We start from the raw sequence: 12,129 nt of genomic DNA, 5'->3' as shown, positions 1-12,129 counted from the left end.
TAAAAGGACACATATATTTTATACATCTTGATGCTTCTAAACGTTTCTTCACATTACTGAAAAATTCATTTTGGCTTTACTGACACTTTAAGCATGGACAAAATATATTTCCCAGTGACAGAGTGACAACTGACTTGGCGGGACCACTGGATTTCGATTCATAAAATATCGTAACTTAGCTACCTTGACTCAATGTTGCAGGAGAAAATGATGATGGCTGATTCGCACACTTCAGAGACACTAATTAAAGATCCTGAACAAAATAATGCAATTCTGATAAGGTAACCGAGTATCAAAATCTTTGTGACAATGTATGCCATAAATCAAGGGTAAAATTGTTGACTTTAGCTCATGTGTTTGGAATAATGTTGACTAACATGACCACAGTTTTGTAGCAACTTCATATGTTCTGAAATCTTCAAGAATTATGATGGGAAGGATTATTATTTTAGGACAGTATCATACGCCACGTTATATGTTGCAAATATATGAATCTTTATTTCTTTTTGTGTTATTCATTTAACACTGTAGTTGAAAAGGTGATGCATTAAAGCAACGATGATACTTATGTGTTATTATAAACCCAGGATTCTAAAACAAATGTTTCAAGACAGACTGAACACTATTTAATAACATATGTTTCAAGAATGTTGCTTGTAACACGACCCTATCTAAAGGATACTAGTACAATCATATACCCATTGTACCATTATTATATTGACTTTATTTAATATAAACATATCTGCTGGTGTTATACGATTATGTACCTTAGAGATGTGCACAACATGCTTATTTACGATACGATACTTTTCTTCATACTTGGGGCCCGATACGTTTTATACCATATCATATATAATGCAGTTAACAGGTGACATACTATGTATTGCGTTTGTATGTAACGCTTATGTAACAATGCTAACCTTCTTAATCGTGCAGCACGGTCATTCTTATTGTCTGATTATATCAATCATTGTATAATGGTTCGGCTACTAGCAATACATTGGTTATGGGAACATGTGGCCCTTAAAGGTCTGTCGAGATGTAAGCCTTGAAAGCAAGACCGCGAGTTTCGCTTCAGCTAGGCCATATGCGCTCACACTACTGTCTGTGTAGATATTCATTATTACAGTATGTTTTGCATGAATTCATAATATGATATAACTGTTCGAATCCTTTGTCACTTTATATTACAAAATCTAACATATTTTTGACGATGTTTCCTCATGTATATCTTTTTGAAAGGTACATTAATCAGTACTATTACAAAAACATGGAGACTTGCTATACTCAAGTCGCAAGACACATGTAAAATTCCTGTTTCAGGTGACATCATAGAAGTGGATTATATCAAACTAGCTAGGACAAATCGGATCATGTGTGAAGTGTGCAATAATAAATACAAATAGACTTCTAGCATATGGAATATGTTGCATGGTACATAATTTATCCCTTGCTCACTTACCCAATTTGGTGTAACATAATTTAGGTCAAGCTATAAAAATGAAAACTTTATTTTGAAGAAGTGCAACTCATATAATGTAAATGTTATCAGAGAATTTCACAAATTTGTAAATGGAATAATTCCCATAACATAGTACTACTTAATTTCAAGACGTTGTATTAATGTTACGCCAATGAGATTAAACATTCTTGTTAATTGCTTTGATCAGACACAATCGTCGGCAAAAGAAGCAGAGTCAGATAGTTCTGGAGCTGTACCGCCAGCAATGAAAAAACAGAGACAGGTATGTCAAGTGGTTGCACGAATGCTATGAATAATGATGTATAGTTTTAGTGCAAGATATTCATATAGTCACATAATGTCATGCGATTTACTTGGTTTTGTTCTTCATGTCATTTAGATATTTAAATTTGGAGGTCTCAATTATGACAATTAGGTGAAATATATGTTTGTATTATACGAATACGATATGCACCCTTTTCGGATCATGTCATAACAGTAACACACTTCATCCCTTCATTTTAATGAGTCTTAAATAAAATATCATATTAAAGCATTTTGTCAACAATGGTTAATTGCAAGAATTATTATCTTAAAGAACCATGAAAAGGTGGTTATTTAGGTAGGAGATTATGTAATAGATATGTAATGTCGTCAATTATTTCAATTAAGGGACAACTAAAACACAAATATAATGCAGGTAATCATACTTAGACATGTGTATCTTTTATGGAATTAATTAGATTCATGGGATCAATAAACTGTAATAGTTTAAGACTTACTACTGGTGTGCCGTGTACAGTAAGTATGCAGAAGTGAATAACGAAAAATCGTCGCTTATTGAAAATGTTATAGAATAATTAAATCATTCTCTACACCTACCACAAACATTAGTTGTTTTATGATTTATGTTTATCTAATAGCAGATGAATTTTTCACCGTATTGCTGCCGAATTTGCATTAATAAAGTGGCTGTTTTGGGCAGGTGATCACTTAATACAGATGACCTTTAAGTCATTAGACTGTAATCAGAGAAAATTATATTCCATAGTGCCGTAGTTTCTTCCATCGTTTGCCTTCTTCCATCAGAATTCAAATGGATGGGTCAAGTGACCTTCAATTTGGCGTTGAAGTGCATCAATTCATTTTGCGTTATTGCCAGAGGGAAACTAAAATGGCCTCAGTTTTGGCTAACACTTGGGACATACTATCACTGTCAAGTGTGTTTATCAGTCCCTCCTCCTGAGAGACCGTTCTCTAGTGAGAATTAAAGCCTAGTAAATGAAGGATATGTGCTTCTTTATGTGTCTATCACACTTAATAGGATGATGTTCTAAGAACGGTTTTCAGCTGGACTTACATTACCTTCTCCTCAATTAACCCTATTATCTTTGGCGAAAAAGCAGAACGAAGGCATTGCCTATTTGTGCTCAAGTTTAAAGGCACCATAAGTGTCCTAGCTATACTTGATTATAGTAGTAAACACTTGTAAAGTGAGGCTAAGCAAGGTAAACTATCGATTGTCCCGGACAATCAATATCACTTCTAGCATATAAAATATGCAAACTGCCGATGCAGGAAGTGCATTGCTGCTATTAAAATCTTGTTCTTCTTGTGTGAGTGATGGGATGTGGTATAAATAACTTTAATTATGCAATGCTTACATCCCCTGTTGCAAATATTACTGCATCCCTCCTGCATCTCGGATGGCTTATAATGTTCTCTGTACATGTCAGAGAGGAAGATTGTTTCATGTGTGTCTAAGATATATAAGTCATTTTATTATGCTTTAAAACAGTGCATTGTCATTGATGGGTATATTTCTTTCGCTTGGATGCGGTGACTTGCATCACGGTAAAGGCTAGTGACGCAAGAGTACATGTAATTATGTAATACAGTAGTTATTCTAATAGACACGGGGTGAGATTGGGCGGTGCAGTTTCCAAGTTGAGGATGGGTGCATATTATTAGAGTCCTATTACCATTAGTGCCATCGTCCTAAATGTCTTTTAGAAACAGTCTAAAATAGACTCCGATCCCAGCTACAAGATAGCAAAATACCAGTTTGATTTCATCGCACGTGTGATAGACAGCTGATCCAGTGCTATAACTGCCACTGAGTTTTAAAATCTTAGGAGTTGTTAGACTACTGATGGGCTATTGTATTTATCGGGTCATAACATCATGCATATATCCGGATCTATAAGCATTGATAAGAGAGGAATTTAATTGTTTTGGTGGGAAAATATGACGTTCATTAGAAAGGAGCTTCTACAAAATAGTTATGGTAATTCAATATAGTTAGCACCACTCTCACAACAAAAGATGGTAAACGGCCAAATGTATAAAATTGTATCTTGTCAGTGCTTCACATTGTTATTGTGCAAGTGGTTAAACACGTCGGATCAGACAAAGGAAAAATCAACAATATGTTGCAGTTTTGTTTTGTAGAAAATGAAAGTTGTGCAATACAACAATCGGACTGAGTTCCTCGTCTTGTTCATTGCAGAATGTGTGGACATCGTCTTGATTATTGCATAATTTGTGGACTTCATGACACAGGCACTTGAGTCAGTGGGAAACCTAATATAAAATTCCTCCAGTTAGCAATTAGGAGTTTATTATCACGGGTATCGCTTTAAATCAGTTACCTCTGATTCACGATAATTCGGGATTCGGCAAAAGTTAGACATGTAGAAGAGTTAAAGTGAGTGTTGAATATAAATACTTCATTATGTTTTTATTTGTATTGTAGTTCTAATCCACTAAGGTGTCGTAGTAAAACTAAAGGTATATTGTTCAGTGTACACAATACTTATTTGTGGCATGTAAAATATTAGTTACGATTCAGTAATGGTATTAATATTAGATGTACTTATTGTAGGTCAAAAACATTATGATCATATTACGCTTTATGGCAACGTATATTACCAAAACATACGCTTATAGCTCTCACAGTATTGACATATATTCATCAGCTTAAATTATTGGAACGCATGAATGAGATAACCCTGGGAGTATAAATGAGCATGTATTCTTGAATATATGCACGTAAAATCTATAACAAAAATAAGTTTGATTCTGTAATTTGATTACTTACGACTATTTTGTATTTGAAATGGGGAAGTAAAAGCAATTAATTAAATACCATTGCCAATGAAGAATACTATGTTCAATTTCTTGGCCAGACAAAAATGTACTGCAGCAATTGAAAGTCTTAGGACATGGTTGATGTTCGCTATTAGGAAATGTAAAGAAGGGGCAATACATATTTGGCAAAACTAGTCCAGCATTTATTGTAGCATATTATTGCATAGAGAAATTAAAAGACAGGTGTGAACATGTAGACTCAAGTGTTCAAAATAAATTCAGATATGCAACGGTTTACTCATGCATGGTGAATATGAATTCCAGGATGGAAATCTGGAAAATTAAGGTTTATTACTGCACAGGAAATATGAGCAAGTAAGTAAACCACAGCTGAATGTGCTGTAGTTTCATTATAGAATCAATACGTTAAGGTATATGATAAACAAATTAATTCAGAAAGTAATATATTATGTGATATTATCATATATATTGGTAATGCAATATAGTAACTGAATTTCGTCTATAACTACGAAGTGGGTAACCTTATCTGCGCCCCTTTTTCTTAAATGTCCCCACATTTTGGCCTTGTTCACACCAGTGAACGCCATATCTTCCATCTCCATAATGAACACTAAATCAATTTGACAATATATTTTAGTAACATAACGATGTTTGACCAGTGAATACGAATGGTTACAATCTGACACATGTTACAGCAATTTGGGGATTTGAACACGTAGGCGATACGAATAGATTATATTTGATAACATTGGTGATGTGTACTCTGTTCAAATGACCATGTTCCCTCGATTGCCCATCACATGTTTTCAAAGTCCACACACATGCTGGAATCCATCTGCGTGTTCATGCATCGATTTGTACACAGGCTGAGGTCAGATTAGTATTAGGGTCTGGTATCCTTACGATTTCAAACAAAGGTCAATAAAGAGAAAAATCCATGCATAATTATGATCATATTTCCGCTTGACTGAGCTTATTACCCCGTTAAAATTTTAGTTTTGTTATCAGAATGGAACTTTTAATTCATTTACTATGGTTTGTTAATGACGTTCATGTGAAATCCATGTAAAATAGTTAGGTACGTTTGCTCAATCGACTGCCTAAACTTGAAACCATTTTTTAAATCCAATATCGATCTGATTTGAATCAATCGTGAAATATATGCATATATCATCAAGATCTAGGCAAGTTTAATAATGAGCGAGAAATTCACGCATATATATGAAATTATGTTGCATCTGATTAGTTAATCTTGTTAATTTTGTCTGAGCAGGATTTACCTATGTGCTATTCAATCATATCGAGAAGATGTTGTATTTCACTGGCATAGTATTTTCAAGTGACAGAGAAAATTGGCTGTAATCGTACATTACTAGGCAAGTCAGCGAAGTGAAATAGTTAGTTTTAATATGTTAGTCAGGAGATCGATATCGTGCCAACATGGGCCACTTATATTTTTAAGCTGATTAATTATTTGTACTCTGACGCTTCATACTGAAATAATATTTTCAAAGTGTTTGACTCATTTAGCTTATATTAAATTAACATGTACATTTATACAACAAGATTAATTATAAAATATCTTGTCCGGAGAAACAGAACAAACGCTTAAATTAGATATCCAGATTAGAATGAAAATACATCCAGAACCTTAAAGACAAATGGCATGTTTGAAAAAAAAACAACATTTTTGTCATTTTGTATTACTGACAGATTCAGAGGTTTGATTATTATTGACTTGTTGAATGTATATTATAGTCGGAAGGCGGAAAGCAGAGCAAAAAAGCTAGTTAACAATTGATAAACCATTAAGATGACTCAGTCTGATCAATGTTTTAGAGCAGCTGTCAAGAGATCTGTAACAACTTCTTCAGAGAAGTCCGCACTTATCTAAAGGACAAACCCAACAGGTTTCACCTGATAGATCAGGATTTTGCTATTGATAACACTGTGGTGGACAGAAAACTGGATGATTTGAGGAAAAAAATTGTGGAAATTGCATCAGAACAGCCATACTGGGGGGAGGAGATACCTGCGCGATGGATCCTTCTGGAGCATGAGCTGATGAAGCGTAAGGACGACGGAGTGAAGGTAAATGTTTAAACAAAATTGAAAACAAATTTTAAAATTTTATCGCTACTAGAGACCTACAATTGTAATGGTTCACTTCTTAAATAAATGAGAATTAATTACTAGGTCCCCATGCGAGTGCATCGGCTATGCATGAGTGAATAAACCACCTACGTACTAAAATCATTTTTAGTGATGTGTGCTTAGTCATGATGGAATATATATATATATATATATATATATATATATATATATATATATATATATATATATATATATATATATATATAGTGCAGACAGAGTCAAAACCAACAAGTTTTGTGAATCATAACAAATAATGTAATAATGTAATTATGAACGCTACAAATGAAAAATTGTTAAAGCTACGTTAAAAATCCAAATCACACACACACACACTATGTGACAAATCGCACATTTCCAACATCGTAGATAAACTCGCATGATTTAAACCATCCACTGGGAATCAAAATATTTCTTTTGAGATACCACCTGAGCGTGCAGTCCAATGAGAAAAGGCTGAATCTCAAACACATATATACTAATAATTATTATATTAGTTGCTATCATGGCGTACGTAAGACTCTATAGATCTAATGTAATTTTACGTTCTTTAATAACCTAAAATACACGTTGTGCACGTCCACGAAATCCAACTAAAAAAACTATTGCAATACAGACTCGATTACAAATTACAAAATGTATAGATATACATAACAATAGATAGATAAATTGATATCCCATAGCTTAATATTTCTGAAATGTATGCAGCACAAAGCTTAAGTTTATGACCAAATTGTGGCTGTGTATCAGCGAATAAATATAAACAATTTATTATAGTTCGTTGCTAGTATTTACCCCCAAGTGAAGTATGCCTGAGAAAACTGTCAATGGAATTCATATTATGCTCATTTTTTTTATACTGAACAAGAGTTACATCAACTGGGCACTTCCTGAAAGAATAGTCATATCAACTGAAAGACTTCGTAGGTTATCTATTTGCTCCTACACATAAATGGTAAGTACCGGAAGGCCAAAGTGGCGACCAGCTAGCACTGTGGCATTCTTGAAAATCTAGTCGCCTCTCCTCGTAGATGAAATGTCAGTTCGACATGTGGTTTTAACCAGAAGATCTCGTATGGTGTTTTGTCAGTCTTAAACAAAATTGGTTCTGATCTGAATTCAAATACGGCAAAACATCTTAAATATCTTTAAAATGGTAAGTCGTTTAATCATCCTGGAAACCTGTTATCGGGCGTGGATGATCCAAAATAAGCGTGAATCAGTCTCATCTTCATTGTGGAAATATACTATCACTATTTTTTCCAGAAGATTCGTCACCATAACGTTTGATTTTCACCAAACGCCTTCTGTAGCTCAATAAGGGACATACATTAAAATCGCGCGAGTTCATTGGTTCTACCATGCCAGATAGATTTAAATATTTTGGTCGTTTTGTTCTTTAATGGATGGTATAAAATACACACACACACACACACACACACACACACACACACACACACATATATATATATATATATATATATATATATATATATATATATAAGGCTCTAACTGAAACTTGTGTCAATCCTGGTAGCTAATTTTAAAATCTTATGGTAGGTGCAATTTTACCACTAGCAATTAAAAGAAAGATATGTCCTTATTTTGAACTCATGGAAATTGGTTTCAGCAATTACAATATCAATTCCTTTGTGGATCTTACTCATAAAACAAGAATTCCATGTCTAGCATCGAGCCTATGATTGCTAAATGGAAATGCCTTTGAAATAATTTAAGAATTGGGTATATATATGAATGTATATTGGTGTAAACTCGGTAGCAACAGCAATATTTGACAGGACTTTAAATCCATTTCGTTGATCATCTTTCACAGATAGGAATTGCCAGATATATCATATTTGTATTGCGGGTAGAGAAAGGTCTATCTTGATAATTTGGCCATGGTTATATTACTGAGCCATTCTTATCTTATTTACATCTTTAATCATACAATTCTGAAAAATCAACACTTCCATTCGTTCCATTAGAAGGCATTCCATTTGTGCCTGTGCAGAAATTAACAGTTTTGAGACAGTCTTTAGAGTTACCTAGTCAAACCAATTATGATTTCATTATTATGGAAATTATTATGGTTTTAGTAACTTAGACCAGCATAATAAGTTTCATAATTTGATTAGTGCAGTCTGTTATATACAGGTGTACTTGTTGGTAGATGTAGTATGTACTACTCATGACAATGTGGATCAAGCCAAAAGCATGAGCTCATTAGGTTATTGGAAATGTTATCAGTCTAACCTCTAGCGCATACATCGAGATATTGACGGAAACATGTCGCATGACACATGAATAATGTGGTTCAGCCTATGTATAAGTTATCTTGGATATTGACAAGGCCATCAATGTATCATGTACCAAACACAACCAAGATGCATGATATACAACGTTGGGTAGCAAACTCACTTGAATATTGGCTATACCAACTTAGAATGCTTATATCTGGATACATGTTCATTATATAACATACTAAGAGTGAACACAAAAGGCTTTTCATAAAAGTTGGAATCCAATCCAATCAAACTTAATCATTGTCATCTTTTCAATTGCAGGTAATGTCTCGCATAGATGTGGAAAATATAAACAAGGAAGGCAAAATACGAATTGAAAACAGTGAAGAACTGGACCTGTTTCTTAGATTTCTGCATGAAACAGGCACAATAATCTACTTCAGGTGAGATTAGAATCTTTAAAGATGGTAACATTCTTTGATTATGAATGCATAGTGTCATTGTTTCTAACGTTATATTGTAATTTTATACCAGCACGAATGTAAACTTCAGCAAATTGGATAATGACACATCTCCAATGTTCCTGGCTATATAATGACAGGAAAAACTTGGGTGTAAAAGAAAGCAAGAAGAAAATACTTCTGAATTTTGTTTTTATAAACCACACTCTTTTGAAAATGAAAATGTCATCAGCTTCAACAACATATCATCACACAGTGCAATCCAAAACAAGAAGTTTGCCTATATTAGTCACACATTAGTATATACAGGAGGTCGTATTAGGTCCACTAGACACCCTCAACTCTGGACTCTGGACGATGGAACATCATTTCATCATCACCGGGTGCATTTGGCCTACTAGCCACCTTCAAATCTGGAAGATGGAACATTACTTCGCAGGGTTCATCAGGCCCATTAGACACCTTCACGTCTTGACGATAAAACATCACAACAACTCAGGGTGTGTCAGACCTATTATACATTCGTAAGTGTGGAAAATAGACCATGACATCATCACTGGGTGTATCAGGCCTATTAGACAGCCTTATTTTTGACATATTAATAAGATGGCAAACGAATTCTCTAACGTGGCATTTATAAGCACAATGATCACGACCAGGAACTAACTTGTCTGACAATGATGGCAATGGTATTGACTAAAGTGGAATACATATTCACAATAAATACGATAACGTGCAAATCATGTCACAAAATTCTCTTGAAGGTATTCCTTCTTACATTTGTGCCTGCATATCATAGGTGCAGTTGCGTGTTTAAAGTACCATTCAATTTTGTTGAAAACTGAAAATTATAGTAACTTGTAACGTGTGGTTCGTTAAAATTGATGAATTCTGTTTTGTTTAAAATTTTCCAAATTTATATTTTATACTTTTTTTATGCTGACGACATCAGTATTTGCCCCAGAAATAATTGAATGTTTAATGAATGCTGAAATACTCTGAGTGTGATGATAGCCTGATGCAATATGGTTAAATCATGCATATATGTCTAATGCAGTCCTGGCTGCTGTAATATGGTCTCTGTAGATGTGGGATAATTAGGCTGATTGAATTTTCAATGTAAAGCAGCTCATGATGAGAATTGCACTCTTTTGAATCTAACTGATATGCAATACAGACATAAAGATTAGTTGGAATGGCTCAGGAGATATAACTGATGATATGATTCTTCCGTAGTATACCGCATTATTCGCGTTTCGTATCCTTTAAAGTCATAATTTTGGATACTTCTGGCTCACCTGGCTATAAGACAAAGTGAGCTTGTAGCACAGTCTTGTATCCACAATGTGTCGACAATTGCGCCTATACAAATTATTTATATTTCTAACTATTGAAACATTATAATAGTTTTAATTTTACGATTAGTCAAAAAAAATACTAAATGTTGAATAGTTTGTTAATTGTTCTAAAATGTAGAGGGAGGCTAACAGTTCTGAAGATTAAAAGGCCAAAATGATGACCAGATAGGTGGCGCAGGCATTATAAAACATACTAGTCATTATATAATCCCATGTCCTTTGAAATATTACTGCTTTTCAGCATTGAAATATTGAGAGAGAATATTGTGTTGGAACCAACATTGTTGATTGATGCTCTGAAGTTACTCATCAATGCTCATCCTAGCCTACCAGAAAGACCTGCTGACGATGGATATCAGACAACCAGCCTGTCTGACAGCGATGCTGACAGTGCTGCCACACAACGATGGTCTGACTTCAAGGAGAAGGGAATCCTTACTTTAGAAGTTGTTGGTTTGTACATTTTCTCTTTTTCGTGACTTTTTGAAATAATATTTCTCCGTTAATCACTCATCAACGAAGCATTGTACAAAATCTTGGACCATATTTCGAAAACCTACACAAAGGAAAAGAGGCATGTGACTTCAACTTAACAAAAGGGCTGGGTTGTAATAAAATATGATCTTTGTTGTTTAATTTGCAATCTTGAAATGCTTTAATGTTAGTTGTTTGCTTGTTGTACCCTCAATATCGTCAATAATACTGCATCAATAAAACAGACAATGGTACTGAGTCAGTCCCACTGACAGTGGAGACACAGGTAACTACTATAACTTAACAAGGAAAATACTTATTACTATAGAGCATGTCGGTTTGTATATTTCTTATGTTTAGTCGCCTGTTTGAAGAACATGTATCTTCTTTTAAACCCAGTGCCAATAGAGTTGGGACAGAATGTAACATTTTCTTCCTGTTCATTTTGTTTCATTTGTCTGTTATTTAAACACTCATAATCTAATAGTCCGTTCATCACTTGCTCAAAATGCACACTTCACATCTCAATCCCTATTTCATTATCTACTGGTATAGTGGTGGTTTCGAATCATTTTAAAACTGAGTCACTATGACATAATTACACTCTTGAATGAAACTGTGTCATTTTTTTAATTTGTTCATTACATCCATATGATTTCGAACTAAATTTTACACTTTGCTCGGTACAATTGGTATGCGGATATGTTTCACAAACAAAAAGCTCCATGTCAAAATGTGCTTATTGTGACCTGATTTGAATTTACCGGCGCCTTATATTTTCACCTCTTAATCATAATTTGCCAACGCTACACCGATTATTATGCAGATGCATCTGAGCAAAAGATAATCAATAACATAACCGTATT

General features: G+C 34.1%; 1 protein-coding gene across 2 annotated transcripts in view; it reads left to right on the top strand.

Moving 5' to 3' along the window:
• LOC149786989 (uncharacterized) overlaps positions 1–12,129 on the top strand; it is a 57,842-nt gene that overhangs the window by 24,253 nt on the left and 21,460 nt on the right. For both annotated transcript variants that reach the window (XM_089977545.1, XM_089977546.1), the window contains exons 8-11: positions 1,671–1,745; positions 6,413–6,664; positions 9,292–9,413; positions 11,031–11,242. In XM_089977545.1, coding sequence (XP_089833671.1) covers positions 1,671–1,745; positions 6,413–6,664; positions 9,292–9,413; positions 11,031–11,242 — 661 coding nt within the window. The remainder of the gene's footprint in view (positions 1–1,670; positions 1,746–6,412; positions 6,665–9,291; positions 9,414–11,030; positions 11,243–12,129) is intronic.

Source organism: Sinohyriopsis cumingii, chromosome 12 (genome assembly GCF_028554795.1).
Source record: "Sinohyriopsis cumingii isolate HCF-2022 chromosome 12, ASM2855479v2, whole genome shotgun sequence".
NCBI classification, from domain to species: Eukaryota; Metazoa; Mollusca; class Bivalvia; order Unionida; family Unionidae; genus Sinohyriopsis; species Sinohyriopsis cumingii.
This window is presented reverse-complemented; position numbering and strand designations above follow the sequence as displayed.